The sequence below is a fragment of the Phascolarctos cinereus genome, unplaced genomic scaffold, assembly GCF_003287225.1.
Source record: "Phascolarctos cinereus isolate Bilbo 61053 unplaced genomic scaffold, phaCin_HiC Scaffold_1;HRSCAF=81, whole genome shotgun sequence".
Taxonomy (NCBI): domain Eukaryota; kingdom Metazoa; phylum Chordata; class Mammalia; order Diprotodontia; family Phascolarctidae; genus Phascolarctos; species Phascolarctos cinereus.
In genome coordinates, this window is record NW_027555514.1 from 135,680,140 (window position 1) to 135,697,733 (window position 17,594).

General features: G+C 37.6%; 1 protein-coding gene across 4 annotated transcripts in view; it reads left to right on the forward strand.

Moving 5' to 3' along the window:
- The window catches only part of DOCK4 (dedicator of cytokinesis 4), a 554,933-nt gene that overhangs the window by 496,100 nt on the left and 41,239 nt on the right, over positions 1–17,594 (forward strand). For all 4 annotated transcript variants that reach the window (XM_020984638.2, XM_020984640.2, XM_020984641.2 and 1 more), the window contains 2 exons: positions 33–93; positions 12,454–12,547. In XM_020984638.2, the coding sequence (XP_020840297.1) occupies positions 33–93; positions 12,454–12,547 (155 nt within the window). The remainder of the gene's footprint in view (positions 1–32; positions 94–12,453; positions 12,548–17,594) is intronic.

Sequence of the window (17,594 nt, forward strand, 5' to 3'; positions counted from 1 at the left end):
TTGAGACTTCTGACTACTGTGTTTTGTTTTAGGGACTGCATGAAAATGGGAGAAGTGGATGGCAAAAAGATTGGCTGTACAGTTAGCCTACTGGTTTGTAAATCATTTTTTCTCTGTATGCATGTCTGATTAATTTTTTGCTAATTACAGAAACGACGTGTACATTTTTGCTTAGATGTTTCTCAGATAAATTGAAGAGTGACTTTCAGAGGAATTTTACAAATTACATGTTGGATTCAGTATTAAAAAAATAGATATTCAGCTATAGCAAAGTGTTCCCACTATAATCTAACCAGGACTAATAGCAAACTCTACAATAGAATCTAATAATGACAAAACAAACTTCTTGAGGAATATATTCTCAATACCATAAAAGTTGAAGCCGTTTTAACATTTATAGAACACCTGTTGTCCTCTTTGGAGATATCAGTGTCCCTTGATCGGATTTTTTTCCCCCTTCAATGTATATAGACTTCCTGTGGCCACCCTTCTTCTTTTCGTTCCTTTCAGCAAGTAGAATCCATTTCTAGGAAAGAATAATGAGCCCTCTTTTTGATACCCATGGCAATTTTGTATTTTAACGCAGTAATTTTCACATTCTTCCTTCTTCACACTTTGCATTCACAAAACAGCCATTGTTAGCTTTCAGATTATAAATATCTCCCAGTATTTGTTACTACTTTGTAGATTTCCTAATTGCATATAGAACTACCATGCCATTTCTAACAGTCCATTTTGAGGAATAATGCAGTACTTGTCTTGAAATAATAATAATTATGTAGCTGATTGTGCTTGGAAAATCAAGTTGTTTTAATGCACCAAAACCATAATTTTATTATAGCTTGTTTCAAGGATAGGAACTTATTTCCCAATTGCCAAGACAAGCTCAGGCAATAATTACATAGCAAATGCTATGTAACTATCTTTTAAATCTATTGGTCGTGTCTTTGTAGATTAAAATAATGACCATACATTTAGAGGTTAGCTTTTCAAGCATCTGTAAAGTGTGGATTAATACTGTAGACAAATGTGTACACTCCAGTTTGGAATGAAGCCAGGTGGTACTCCTATAAATCAACAAATATTTATTAAGCACCTACTATGTACTAGAAACTGTATTAGGTATTTGAGGCTACAAGTTACAAAGAGTAATGTAATCTCTGCTTGAAATGAGCTTTCTTTTGAGTTTGTAAATATCGTGCTACTTTTTATCCACCTAATTTTTTTATTCTACTCCTGGCATTTCACTGTCTATTCGAAGTTCTATCATCTGACTATTCATATCTTTACTTTGTGACCTTGAATTCCATATAGTCCCTAGTTTCTCCCATTGGACTTCAACTTTAAATCATATTATGCCCCCTTCAGCACCACTTCATTTAACTTCATAGGGTTCACATCCATTCTTCCTTTCTTTACAACCTCTCTGTTATTAAATAATATTAATAATAATAATATTATATTATTATATTATAAAATAATAATAATAATAATAATAATAATAATAATATTAAATAAATAATGTTACTAAATTAACATTATTTAACATAATGTTATTGCAGCTGATTACTTTTGTACCTTTACCCTCATTCAGCTTCATAGTTGTTAGCATGCCCTCAAATGCACATGTAACACAAAACCCTGCTACCCATGAATTGTCAACCTAATTATCTACTTCTTACCTCATACTCATGCACCTAGAGACAGTGGATAGAGCACTGGACCTGGTCTCAAGAAGATGAGTTCAAATCCAAACCCAGACACTTCCTAGTTGTGTAATCCTAGGCAAGTCACTTAACCATTGTGTGCCTCAGTGTCCCCTTCTATAAAATGAAAGTAATAATAGCACCTACCTGTTAGGTTTGTTGCAAGGATAAAATGAGATACTATTTGTAAAGTCTTTGCAAACCTCAAAGTACTGTACGAGTGTTAGCTATTATTTTTTAAACACACATTAAGCATCTTTATTCATTGGTATTACCAGATATTCCACTCAGCTGTGGATGTCTATGATTTTTCAAGTTCATATTTTATATTTCTTCCCTAACAAACTTTAATCTTTTTTTGTTTGTTTTTGAGGCAATCAGGATTAAGTGACTTGCCAAGGGTCACACAGCTAGTAAGTGTCTGAGGCCAGATTTGAACACAGGTCCTCCTGACTCCGGGTCTGGTGCTCTATCCACTGTATCACCTAGCTGCCCTGAGCCTTACTCCTTTTTAAAATTTACTTTTAATTATTTTTATTCTAAATTTTAAGCACCAGGAAAGAACATCTCAACATACACAAAACAGAAAAAAACAACTATACATGAAATTGCAAATTGTCACTTCATGCACTTGCTTTTATGCAACAATAAATTCCATGTTACTTTCAAAATTGTTCTTCCCATCTGAATTTTCCTCAGTCCTCCCCTACGTAGTCCTTAAAGCATCCCACTACCCTTCACTTTTTTGTATCGCCATTGCTGATCCCAACCTCACCTCCCCAACTTTTCCATTAAAAAATCCAAGAAAAAAAAAAGAAAAAGAAAAACCTTTTCAAGGAAGAAGTATAGTCAAGTATAATGAATCCACACTGGTGACTCTGCACAAAAATGTGCACCTGCTTTGGAAACTTTAGTTCATTACCTTTCCATCAAGAGGTGGTTAACAGGGTTCATCACAGGTCCTTCAGAGATGTGTTGGATTATCTCATTGATGGGAGTTCTGCAGTCTTTCAAAATTGTTGTTGGATTTCTTTGTTTTGTTGTTGTTTACAATCCTGTTTTCCTTGTTTAAACATTTCTTCTCATTCTGCTCATTCCAGTCCACTCCACATAGATTCATACAACCCTGGATTCTGTGGAATTATATTGCCATGTTTTATGGTGCCACAAAATTCCATCATATTCAAATTCCACGTCAATAAGAACTTATTAAGGCTTGCTATGTGTGTTATTAAGAAGACTATGTACCATCCAAAATATGCCCAGCCATTAATTACCCAGTTGATGGGTAACAACTCATATTCTAGTCTCCTGCTTTTCTTTTTTTTCTTTTCATCTACCTACCTACACACCTGCACACACACACACACACACACACACACACACACACACACACACACATACACTTTTCAGGATTAGGAAATAGGTTTTACTTACAGCTATCTTCTTGGTATCATCTTTCCCATTTCTCACATTTCCCTGTTGAATGTGATAGATTTTACACCAAATTCTGTTTGTGCATGTTCAACCTGCCTTTGTTCATTTCAGAAGAATGAGGTTCATCTAATGCTCATTCCCTCTGTTCTTTACTTCTATGTTTGCATATTCTTCTTATACAGCCCAGTTATGAAAAATAGCAATACCACCTCTTTTTTCCTCCTTTAAATAATGTGTTATTCCTTTTACCTGCCCTTTTCTCTCCTGTCTCCAAACTCTTAGAACAGAACCAATCAACCCTCAGGTCCGCTGTCTTCACTCGTTAACTCCTTTAATATCCTTTGAAGACATTAAGATTCTGAAGATACGCTTATTTTTCCTTGTTCCCCCATTAGAATGTTAGCACTACATCATCATACAGGTCTTTCCAGATAATCAAATAAATTTACCTTTGTAGATATCTCTTGATTCTTGTGCTTATATCTCATAGTTCCTCTTCATCTCTGGTCTTTTATTAAAAATGCTTAAAAACCCTCTTTTCCATTAAAGATCCATTTCTTCCTCTCACCCTCCCCACCTCCACCCCCTGCCCCACCATATATGATTATACTCAGTTTGATAGAATAAGTTATTCTTGGTTGTAAATCTATACCTTTTGGAATTTTTATTCCACGGTCTCTAATTTAGAGGAGAAGCTGCCAGGTCTTGTGTGATGTTGATCGTGGTTCTTTAGTACTTGAACTTCTTTCAGGATGCTTGCAGTATTTTTTTCTTTGACATAGGAGCTCTGGATTTTGGCTAAACATTACCAGGACTTTTCTTCATAAATTTTTTTTTCAAGAGATTAATGGTGGATTCTTCCTATCTTCCTTTGCCCTCTGGTTCTAATATGTCTTAGCTATTTTCATTTTTAATTTCTTAAAATATAGTGTTCAGGCTTTTTTAAAAATAGTTTTTTAGGAAGTACAATGATTTTTAAATTATCTTTCTTTGACCTAGTTTCCAGATCAGTTGTCTCAGATATCAGATATCTCATGTTTTGTTCTCTTTTTTTAATCATTTGATTTTGTTCTAGTATTTCTTGTCATCTAGTGGAATCACTGATTTCTATCTGATCTATTATCTTTTTCAGGTAGTGCATTACTTTGGTAAGGTTTACTACTCCTCCTATGCTATTTATCTCCTTCCAATTCTTTCTTCTACAACGTTCATTTATTTATTTGTTTGTTTGTTTGTTTGTTTATTTATTTAATTTAGCTCTTGCTACCTTTCTTCTGGGTGTCCGTGCAATTTTTGCGGAAAATCCATTTCCCTTGAGTCTCTCTGTTTGTAGTTGTTATGAATGTATTCTCCCCTAGACCTGTTTTGGTTTTTTTGTTTTTTTGTTTTTTTGGTGGGAGTAGGAGGAAACATTTCCAGAGCTATAGTAATTTGTATTTTCTTTGGTTTATTCATCCCTCTTGAATTGGGACTTTACACAAAGGTCAAGCTCTACGTCTGCTGTGTTTTGGTGGGGTGATATTCCCTGATTGGTCTTTTATTTTGGGTCCCTTGAATTCCTGTGCTGAACTCCACTGTTAGGCCCCAGGGGTTCTTTGAAGTTCAGAGCCCTGAATCTTCAGGACCTTTTCTGGCATCTTAGATCAGAATGTTAGGGGCTTAGTAGCCCCTTGATACCTGAGCTATCCTGGTTTGAGCTCTGTAGCATCTTCACTGTTACCTCCTACGCCCCCATGGCTTCCAGAGTTCCCACACTATGGCTTTCTGAACACACTGAGGATTTGGGGGAATGGAGGTAACAGGGAGGAATCCACTCTTGTTGCCTCTGTACACATAGCTCTGAAGGCTACACAAATCTCTGGCCAATAGCACTGGGAAGCTGCTGGCTTCTCTACCTGTGCTGACACTAACCCCCTTTTCTGCTTGCCCATGTGTTTCTGGCTGTGTGTGTGTGTGTGTGTGTGTGTGTGTGTGTGTGTGTGTAGTTTTGGGATAGTAGAAATAACTTAGGGTAGCTAGGTGGCTCCATGGATATAGTACTGGGTTTGTCACCAGTAAGACTTATCTTCATGAATTCAAATCCAGCCTCAGACATTTATTTTCTGTGTGACTCTGTCCTAGTCCTTTAACCCTGTTTGCCTCAGTTTCTCATTTGTAAAATGAGCTGGAGAAGGGAATGACAAACCACTCCAGTATCTTTGCTAAGAAAACCTCAGGTAGGGTCACAAAGAGTCAGACACAACTGAAACAACTGCACAACAACAACAACAACCAATTTAATTAAGTTTCTCTTTAGATTTCTTCATCATTGGGCTGGTGAGACCATTTGCTGGAATAGGCACACAGGAGATGCACAGCCTGCCTCCTATTCAGGCCATCCTCCTTTTCGTTATCTTTTACTGCATAATCATTCACATCTTGACCTTTGTTCTAGTGGCTCTATTCTTGGCCCTTTTCTCTTCTCTTTATGTTCTTTTTCCCTTGATAGTCTCATCAACTCCCAATGACTCATGAAGATCAATCCAAGGTAGAGTGGAAAGACCACTGATTCTGGAGTCAGAGGACAGGAGTTTAAATCTCAACTCTGGTGATCACTGCCAATGTGAAGTTGGGCAAGTCACTTAACTTCCTAGATCTTGGTTTCCTCATCTTTAAAATGTGTGGGTTAGGGGCAGCTAGGTAGTGCAGTGGATAGAGCACAGGCCCTGGATTCAGGAAGACCTGAGTTCAAAGCTGGCCTCAGATACTTGACACTTACTAGCTGCATGACTCTGGGCAAGTCGCTTCGCCCCATTGCCTTGCCAAAAAAGAAAAAAAGAAAAGAAATGATGAGATTGCTTAAGTAGTACCTTCTAACTTTGAATATGTGAGCCTGTGGTCCTTTGATTCTATGACTCCCAGATCTAAGTATCTATCCCTTTTCTGTCTCCAGAGCCCCAGCACTACATTACCAGCTTCCTGTTTGACATTTCCAACCGGCTATCCTGTAGACATCTACATCAAAATGTCCAAAACAGAGTTCATTGTCTTTCATCTCAAACCCTTTCTTCTTCCTAACTTCCACATTTCTATTCAGGGTACCATCATCACTTAGTCATTGTCAACCATCTCTGCTAGCCCCATACCTATTCAGTTACAAAGGCCTATTAATTCTTCCTCCATAATATCTCTTGTACCCCTCTCTTTCTGTTTACTTATAGGGCTGTCATTCTAATCAACCCTTAGTCATTTTTTCTGTATCCACAACAGTAGTAGTAGTGTTCTAATTGATCTCTCTGCCTCTAGCAGCTAGCTGCCTTCTCCAATCCATGAAGCATACTTGACAAAATCCTGAAGTACTGGAATGCTCCTCTCCTACTCAAGGGAGGAATAAAGAGGAATAGAGAATAAACATTTATATAGTACCTACTGTGTGCTAAGCACTTTGCTATTATTTCATTTAATCCCGAGGTAAACAGAAGGTAAGCGACATAGCTAGTGTCTGAGGCTAGATTTGAACTCAGGTCTTCCTGCTTCCAGACCTAGTGCTCTATCCACCCCTTGCATCACCTCAAAAAACCTTAATAGCTTTTTTCCTGCATTTAAGATGAAAGATAAAATGTAAACTTTTTTCCCCCATTTAAAGTCCTTCACACCCTGGTTCCACCTACCTTTCCAAGCTTATTGTACATTATTCTCCTTTAGGTAGTCATTGTCTCAGCCAAACAGGCCTAATTGCTAGTCCTTGTACATGAAATTTCATCTCCAGTCCCTGTAGTTGTGTGCAGTCTATCCCCTACACCCAGAATTCACACCCTCGTCCCTTTGGAATTTTGAATCTCTCATTTTCTTGAATGTGTAGCTCACGTGCCATGTCCAACATGAAGCCTTGGTAGCTAGTGACCTACTCTATTTGCTTTGTGTGTGTTTTTCTTTGTTTAGCTTTATGTATATTTTTATGTGTTTAGCTTCTCCCTTACACACACCCCCATTCTTTCTCCACTACATTAGACTAGAAGCTACTTGAGGGTTGAGGTTGTCTTGTTATGTCTTTGTATCCCCAGTACCTATCACAGTCCCTGGCATGAAGTAAGTGCTTAATACATGTTTATTGATTTTCACTGGTAGTTTCAGGCATAGTGAATAGGCAAAAGATACTCATATTTTTAGAGTAATTATTGTTTCAGGTTAATATAAGAAAATCTATAATTAAAGGCCCTAATATGTCACTCCTAGGCTGACCTTTTAATTTTTACTCCATATGTTATCTCTTCTTTTTGGTCCATTTTGATTAATGCTTTGGAAGGGTAATTTCTAAAGTATTTGTTTTAAGAAAGTTCCCATTTGTCTTGTGAAAAAACCATGAGTTAAATTCCAACATTAAATTAATAATGTGCATAATTTTTGACATGACTAACACTAGAAAATATAATTATTGTTTTGTTCTATGTGTCATGAGCATGTTTGCCAGACACATGCGAAAGATTCCTGTCTACTGACAGTAATAATAAAATGTTTTCAAAAGAAGTGCTTTTCCTTCATAGGAAAAAGGCTTATTTTGTTCTCAAAGAAAGCTCCTTCTTAAAAGCAAGCTGTTAGAGCAAATCATCCTTTGGTAATTTCAAAAACCCTGCTGTGGTGCTGTTAGACACTGTGTTTATGGTACAACAATTCTAGATAATTAAAATGATTTTTGGTTAATTTAAGAGAGAGGGCTATGAATAACATTTTTTTAAAATGCCATAATCTACAGGAAACAAAAGGTAGGAAGGATAAATGAAGCATTTTGAATGTAGTCAAAATAGAATATTTGCATTCTCTGATCTCTATCATATTTCTAGTGTATCATAAGTACATTAGTCCCCAGATAAGGAGAGGGATACTTTAAGACAAGTAGAGAGAAAATAAATTAAAATCACTGGCTAAAGTTTGTTACAAACTCTTTTGAGACTAGGCAGTGTCTGGGGGAAGTGATTCACATTTATGATGCCCCAACAGTCATCTGAAGGAGGCATTGATGGTGCATTGGCGTCTAACATAGTTGGAATATAGCCCCAGCTCTGCTACAAATTGGCTGTGGCACTTCAGCACTCTGGCCCTCAGTTTCCTTATTTGTAAGGTGAGCAGGCTAGACTACATCAGGGATTCTTAATTTTTTTTGTGGCACAGACCCCTTCAACAATCTGATGAACTTTATTGCTTCCCTTCTCAGAACACTGTTGCTCACATTTATAATTGAATGGAACACTAAATTTCGTTTAGGGGCTAGTGAATATAAAGATGTAAGGGTTTTTGGTTTTGCTTTTAGTTTTTCCCATCCCAGTTCAAGGACCCACTAAAATCTACCTACAGACTCCTTTGGGGATCTGTGGTTAAGAATCCCTGGGATGACCTCCCCATTGAAATGTAGGCTCATTGCAAGTAGGGGTTGTTTCATTTCTTGTACTAGTGTCCACAATATGTAATGCAGTTCCTGGTGCATAATAGGTGCTTAATGAATACATGTTGATTGATTTATGTTCCCTTGCAGCTCTGACATTTGTTTGCATTTGTTTCTACTTAAAACATTTTATTTGACTTTGAATATCACAATAAGTAGGTCTTGCTGCCCAACCCTAGTCCACGATCTGACCCTGGTGCTCATCTTCCTCTGCTGCAATTTGATGATCTTTATCCCATCTCCTCACTCCCTAAAAAAATGTAAATAAAGAAAGGATGCTTTAGTTCCTTAAGAATCAGCTAGAATGATGGCCTGCTCAATAAAAGTACATTAAACACATGATTTAAAGTATGGCACTCCTCTTAGAATAAATTTTCATTTTTCAAGTTTCCTGAGCTCAACTAGTAGCTCTTCTAATATTGTAAATGGGTAGATGGACTCGTATTATATATTATAGACAGAATTACTGTGGTCACAGTCTAGAAATAAACTTGTTAGTTGTGTGGAACTCAGAATAAATTTTCCCCTAGCAATCATGTCATAAATCTTAGTTCAGTGGTCATTCAATCCTGTTTAAAAAAATCAATCCATAATGTATTTGAAAATCTATCTATCTATCTATCTATCTATCTATCTATCTATCTATCTATCTATCTATATATGTATGTATTTATATGCATATATACGTATATGTATTTATCTACGTATCCATCCATCCATTTACCCCTGTATAGGCTATGCACATGCACACACAAACACAATTTATCAGACTCATGACTTCATTGCTCTAGAGAAACCCTCTCTACTGGATACAGATCTATAAATAACTTATAACATACAGTCTTAGAGAATGGCCTGTGGCCCTAAATATAATACTTTATTAAAAGAATGTTTAACTGAAGCAAACTGAATTGGTTTTCCCTTAAATGTTCCAGTGCTAAATCATGGTGTGGGGTCGACCCAGCATTGTCAGAGACAAGGACAAGAGAGCCCAAGCTCTAGCCATTTCTACCAAGCTCAAAAAACTTCAGCCTCGGCTTATGATAAACTAAATTGTCAGTCTTTCATCAGAGGACGAGCCTAGCCAAGTTAAAAAAAAAAGGCTCTCATGATACTGGTGACAGGGTGGAGAATTCTGAGATCACAGCAACTCTGGAAGACAGTCTGTTAAATTGTAAAGGCCTTGTGATCTGCCTAGAAAATGAATTTTTATAACACAGTAGAACCTGCTACTGGTTCTCTGGAATACAGTGTCCCAAAAGTCTTAGTGCGGTCTTAAGGTATTAAAGCTTAATGAGGAAACAGAGATGATGAAACTTCTTTTCTTCCATGTTTCACTCCCCTCCCCACCTCCCCTCCCACCTCCTTTCTATTTTTTTTTGTTGAAATCCTATAGGAAAATCCAGGGTTCATGATGGTGATAATTTTGAGTCATTGGGATATATATGTAGTAAACATGTTAACATTTCAAAGAAAAACTAGATGGGGGTCACAGACTTTTTTTCCCCCTACATGAACTAGAATAGTAACAAAACCCTGAGAAGGGCGAGTAAGCTGAGGCCGAGTGACAGCACTAAGACCAAGTGTGTATGTTGGGTTGAAAGAGAGGGGAGGAGCGAGGCGAGGTGACTTTTTTCTCCTCTTCCCTCCTCTTTGCAGAACCAGAAGAATAGAGCTGGAAGGGGCTTTAATATCACTGAGTTCAGCCCCTTCATTTGAGAGATGAAACTGGCACCCTGAGAAATTCAGTGACTTGTGTGGCTTCCTGGCTGCTTCCAGGACAAATGGTGCTGATGAAGTAGGCCTACCTTGGAGCAAGATAAAAGCCAAAATGGGAAGTGTTTATGAGGAAAGGGAAGAGGTCATGGGGCTAGAGTATGAGACAGAAGCAGGTTGTGAGGGAAGGAGAAGGAAATCCCATACAGTAACAGCAAAGTCACTTCCTTTCTGAGTTTTCAGTTTCTTCATTTGTAAATTTGGAGAGGAAAGGTGAAATGGGCAGTACTCAATGACCTTTAATGTCTCTTTCAAATAAAAAAATCTCATTATCTTAACTGAGAGAACATACCATCTAATTTAGGTGGTCCTTTTCATGTATAAGGGATATTTGTAAGTCAAGCATTGCATGTATAATGTTTTTAGATAAATCAAAATAGAGTTTTTAGTAAATAATTAAAAGACCACAGGGAAGCTAAATAAGGACCAGACACATTTTAAAAATTCTTTTATTAAATTATTTATAACTTAATATTGAATTATATAACTAAATGATATTAACTTTTTTTATAATCAATTAATTTCAGTACATAAAACCCATAACTTTTCATTCACTCTTTCTAACCTTCTCTCATGATTCTTTGCCTCTTCGTTCTCATTTACATTTACTCTTATCGGAGCCCCATATATTTTTATAACCAAATAAAATATTTGTTTTATGAATCAAATCCCTATTGATTCATATGTAGGACAAGTGTTTTAAACATAAACCAAAAATACTTAGCATCTGTCATTAGTAACCTAGAGTAGGAGCTTACTCATCATAAAATGGTCTCTTCCATCTGTCTTACACCACATGGTTTTTCAGAAAACATAACAGGTTCACGTTTTGTCTATCAATACCATTTTTTTTATTTCTTAGATAAATTTTTAAAATAAATCCAAAATTTAAAGATACAATTGAATGTATAGTCATTTTACAAAATGTCTATGCATTTATATGATTATATATTTATATATATATGTATATATATATATATGTGTATATATATATATATATATTTTCATTCATAAAATCCCATTTATAAAATATATTGTTGTTCAGACATTCAGTTATTTCTGATTCTTCATGATCCCATGGACCATACTGTCCATGGAGTTTTTTTGGCAAAGATACTGGAATGGTTTGCCAATAAAATGTGTAGCATTTTATAAACCATTTTGGTGTGGAAAAGCCATAAATCAATAACCATTATGTTCAATCTGTTACAATCTTGGTTATGTCCAACTACTAACTCAACAAGCATTTGTTGAAAGCTCTGTGCCAGGCCATGTGCTAAGCTCTAGGGACACAAAGAAAAGCAGAAACATAGCCTTTCCCTTAAGAAGTTCACATTCTAATGTGGGAGACAATATGCAAACAAGCATATACATACAAGAGATATGCTAAGTAGATGTTTTAAAAGTGAAAAATCTCCAACACTCTCTGAACCTAAGCACTGGGGAGGGGGAGGATACCAAGAAAGGTCTCCTAAAGAAGGTGGGATTTGATGTAAGTCTTGAAGGAAGCCAGAAAACCCAGGAGGTGGAGGTGAGGAGCTATAGCTTTTCAGGTATGAGTGACAGGAAGTAAAAAGCAAGGAATCAGGAGATGAATTGTTCATTGATGATTTAAAATGCATCATGGCTTAGAGAATAGAAGGCCAGACTTAAAGTCAGAAAGACCTGATTTTAAGCCCTGCCTCCAATAAATGAGAAGTCACTCAATCCCTGTAAGTGGCCCAGTTAACTATGATAATAATTTATAAGTTAGTAGATGATCTGCATTAGTGCAATGAATTTCCATACTAGGAATTCACCACCAATAAGATCATAGGTCTAGACCTAACCTCCCTCCCTCCCCCACCCCCCCGCAAATGCAGACAGAGAAAAAAAAAATGGACTAGAGAAATTTAAGCAAAAATGTTTCAAATGTCCCAGCTTAGTCACTAATAAATGATGGTACCACTACTCTCCTCACTTAAAATAGGCTCTGTAGATTTCAAGGTTTTATTCTGTAAGATGGGTTTTAAAAAGGAGCCAGTTCTTATATTTCACTGAAGAACTGAAGAAGAGAACTAGGCTGATAACTTTTTGACCTTAACACAGCTTTTTATGCTTACACTTTTGCTACAGAACTTTTACAAAACTGAGTTGAACAAAGAAGAGATGTATATACGCTACATTCATAAACTCTATGATCTGCATCTGAAAGCACAGAATTTCACAGGTAACTTTACTATTTGGGGCTTGGGGGTAGTATTGGAGATTGTTTCCTTAAGGATGACAAATACCTATGTTCACTTTCAATTTTAAAAATTATTTTTGTTTATTTTGTTAATTTTTTACTAATCACATGTAAAAAAATTTTAACATTCATTTTTTAAAAATTTGAGCTCTAAATTCTTTCCCTCCAACCTGCTACTCCCCCACCCCTTGAGAAGGCAAGCAATATGATATTGGTTATATCTGTGAAGTCATGCAACTACATTCACTTTCTTAATCCAAAGTCAGGACTTGGGATTTCAAAGTAGCATGGCTACCTGGAGATTATAATTTACTGTATATGCAATACATGACCTGGTAAATATTGGTTCACAGCATCAGTATGATAAGGGGCCCTATCGACTGTAGGTATGGCTATTTTGCAGTATTTAAAAGAGTGAAGGCACTCTTTTTACCTTTCTGAAATTATTGCTTTTATTCACAAAATTTCAACTTACTGCTCTTAGCTAAAATCAGCAGGTTTGGGTATATATTTCATAGATGTTGTTTATTTCACTTAAATGTAGTTTTTGCCGCAGCTTAGATATTCCTCACATATTTATTCCAGGGCCTTGTATCTAGTTTAAATGCCTTTTTGTTTTAAAAGTGAAAAATCTCCAACACTCTCAGAACCTAAGCATTGTTAACTCTCAGAAGAGCCTTTTCCCTTGTGATGTACTTCTCTCAATTTAAGATTATTTCTGACTTGGTAAGAGTGTGCTTACACATAAACAGTAAAAATGAGTATAAAGATGCTTTGGAAGGACTTCAGGCAGTCATCATAAACCCAGCTCTTAGAATGTAGAAATGATTGACCAGACAAAAGTAAGAGGTAGAAGAGAAGGTTTACTTAACTTGTAAGGATGAAGTTGTCAAACAAAAGGCAAGGATGTATGCTGATAGTTCTGGTTGAGTGTCTGTTTTATTCTTCTCCCCAGGGGATATCTCTGACAAACAGCAGATCTGGACCTCCAGGAGTGAGGAGGCACCATTCCACCCTGGGCTTTTTAATATGCTTGTGAGGATGTCAGGGGTCAGAGATAGCAGCCATGCAAAGTCTTCCATTATGCATAAAACAAAGCCACTTTTACTCTCTAGCTGCCTCCTTATCAGAGGTTATCAGCCCTGAATATTCCTATGTGGCATGAAATCTTAGCTATTCCTTTATAGTAGAATGTAGCTCCCTCCATTACAGTGCATCTAGGCCTAGGCATAGCCTACTACTCAGAAACTGTTTTGATGGATAGGCTGATGAATCTCATAATTTCTCCACCTTCTCAACTCCAGCAGCCTCCATGTGTGCCCTAATTCAGACACATGCAGGCATGGTCATTCTATAGAACTTCAATTGTAACCATACCATCTCCCAAAATCACTAACTTTGAGATTCTTCTCTCCATCTATAATCATCCCAGTTCACAAGAATCCTGCTCTCACTCTCACCATAACCTTCGTTCCTCGACCTCTCCCTCTTCCCGTAGTCATCTCTGTACTCTCAATTTCCCTTGCCTCAATACCCACTCTTGACCATGTCTGTGGTTAACCACTTAAGTGATTTGCTAGCAGCTACCCTTTAAATCCCTTGCCTTACTCGACCTTTTGTCATTCCCAAACTGCCAATTCTCAACCAAGAATAAGGCCTACCAGATGATTTCTTTGCTTTCCCAAGGCCATTAAGCTTCCATGGTAAAGCCAAAAAATTATGTTGCCAACCTACTGCAAATTTATGCTACATAACCTTAGCTGGGCTTTTACTGGTAGACAGTCCATTCAACATTGATTGATTCTCTGTCTCATTCTCCATAGTGACTGTTTTGTACCTTTTCCTCTCTCCCAGTAGCTCCCTCTTCCACCGCACAGAGCAAATAACCTAGGGTCCTGCCTCCTACTGCACTGAAATGTAGTACTAGAGTCTAGAAGAAATATTAGGAATGGATTTTGGAGCAAGCTGTATGGTAATGCTACTTTAACCTATGGGAGCATATGAAAACAACAAAGGAGAGAGCTTAGAATCAAGCCTTGAAAAACATCCACACTCATGGTACAGGAGATTGAAGATGAAATGGCAAAGGAGGCAGTTAGAAAAATAGAGAAGAAATAGGAGACAGAGACAGTCTCACAGAATCTAAGAGATGGGATGGGGGAGGAGAAAGAATGTGGAAGGGAGGGGAGGTCAAGTAGGATAAGAACTGAGAAAAAGCCATTGGCTTTATCAGTTAAGGGATTGTTAGTTACCTTCAAGGAAGCAGCCTCAGTAGAGTGATATGTCTGGAAGCTAGGTAATATGATATGAGTGATATGAGTGACAAGTGAAGAACTGGAGGCACCAAGTGTAGATGACTTCTAGGAGAGATTCAGGTTAACAACTTGGGAGGGGGTAGTGATAGAATCAGTAATGGATATTTTTAAATGAGGAGAGCTGGGCACATTGAAAGGTATCAGGAAATAAATCTGTACATGAGTCAATCAATAAGCATTCTTTAGGAGTCCAGGGACTGTGCCAGGCAGTGGGCATAGGGAGAGAATAAGTAGGACAAGTTGCTGGGGGCATCCTTGATTTTTCTCAGTAAAATAGAGGAGGAGATCCTCTATTGGGAGGGAGGGAAATGAATTGCTAGAGGAAATGAGAAAAGAAGAAAAGGCTTGGGATCCATTTAAGAGAACGTGGGAGAGAATTAGTCAATAAAAGGATTATAATGAAACTATATTATATGCCCAGTCAAGATAACTTAATGTGAAATTGTGGGCTGAGCCTATAGGTTGTTATTCCTTCCATGAGTGGCATGAGAACAGTATTGGAAAGATGAGTCACAGAGATAACACAGGCTTGAGGTTCCATAAGGTATGAGTAGTATTAAGCCAAGGGATAGGGTGAAAGATAAAAGGGTAGAAAACAGTGTAGGGTTGAACTGTTAAACTCTAAGGTCAAGACTGTAAAGGAGGGCAATGAGGCCAAATCAGTTAAAGACTGTAAAAGGGAAAGCAATGAGACCACAGCAGGGATTATGGGCTAGATTAGAACAGACAGAGGGTGGAGAGACTAAAGATTTTGAACTGAGGAAGGATGAATATAGATTTAGGAGGAATAAGGGAGACAGAGAGATGGGAGGACAAGTGTTTATAGTCAGAGAGGAAAATAATTTAGGATCATGGAAATAGCATGTATATGGGTGGTTTCTAAGTCTTCATGTACTACCATCCCATTGGGTAGCTAAAGTGAAATATAGGCTGATTTACTGAGAGGCCACAGTATTCCAGGAGACATCAGGATGTCAAGTTCAAATATAAGGGTTGGGGCAGAATGGAAGATTTTGAGCTATGTATTAAACTCTGTGAGAAAGGGGAAGAGAGACTAAGGAACTGGTAGCTTCTGAAAACAAGGATCTTGATGGGTGATACAGATGGGTGGAGTAAACCTCAATAGAGGAGATGTTACTGAGTGACAGAAGGCCTGGAAGTAGCAATGAGTAGCCAGGAGTCTACTGGCCCCAGTTCCTGGACAAGTGGGTAGAGGATATGAGAAAAGCAACACCCTGTACTGAAGGGGTGACCAGTGCCTCTGGAAGGGAACCAAGTTTCCATGTGTATAAGAAAAAGGAAAGAATGAAGAGGAATAAATCTAGGATGGAAGGATGTTTTACCAAAGAGGGGGAAGGATCCAGAGGACACAATTTCAGAGAGAGATTGAAAAGAATAGAAACAAGGGAAGGAACAGATCTGAGCTAGATAGAGATAAGAGAGAGGGAACGTTATCAAATGGAGTGAGGCTTTGCTTGGGAAAATAATGACTGAATCAGGGATAGAAGAGTTGGGAATTTGTTAGTTATAGGATTAGGAAAGTACCAGTTGACTTCCCACCCCTACATCCCATAATGATGGACAGCATCTATTCTGGGGAGCAGGGAAATTAGGGTAGGTATGTTGGATACCTAGTGGTTGGACTCTTCTCCTCCCCACCTCTCCTTGCAATCACATTTAATACCAGTTCCTTTACTTTATCCTAAAATGTACACCTGGGAGATACCCTATACATAGAGTGTGTACTTGGCTTCTGTTCAGGCCTGGTGTCCTGACAGTGATTTTGGAGTCACAACAGTAAAAGATTTTGTATCTGAGGCCCGTTAATGGAGTCTGACAGTGAAAAGTGAATTCAGTATGTACAGAATCCTGGGGCATTTTTTTTTCAATGACTCAGGACAAAATTAGTACTACTTGCCATAACATAGTAGTCGCTTTTGTGTCAAGGAGGCTTCCAGTTTTCGAGAGAGGCTGGGCCCCTGGGTCCAGCGATGGCAAAGGATTGAGCAGTTTTGGGGACAGGGACCTTAGTGTCTGCTTTAGACCCCACCTTCCTGGGCTCTGTGTATTGAGGAAAGCTAAGGCCTTTTATGTTCTTAGACAGTAATGGCAGGTGGTACTTGATGACCTAGTAGATTCTACCATCATAGGACCAAGAAGCTACCTTAAAGAGTGTTCCTCAGGGTTTACACAGACAGGAAACTGAGGGATCTCATACCTCTGCTCTGTTAGAGCTCTAGTCCCTGAATTTTACCCCCTCCTCCTAACAGTCCCCGTTGGGATTCCTGGTCCAGTTGGAACTCTGAGCATATATTTCTCTGAAAAAAAACTAAGAGTCCTTGAGGACAAGCACTATCATTTTTTATCTTAGTATACTTAGCACTTAGCAGAGAGTCTTTCATGTAATGGACATCTGATGAATACTTGTTGAATTGTGTTATATATGGTGGTTTTTATGGTGGGTTCTAATGGTATACTGTCATATATATTATGGATTAAGTTGGCTTTTGTGAGCTGGCCTGGAAATAGAATTTCTATTTGCAATATTATATACCAAAAAGATACATTTTGGATTCCAAACACCTGATTTACATAATTTTACAACTAATTCATTAGTTGGGAACTATTTGAGTTCGGGAATTGTTTAATCAGTGAAGCAACAAAGTGAGTATGTGGACACATATTTATTTTTTAAAGCTTGTAGAAAGAAAAAG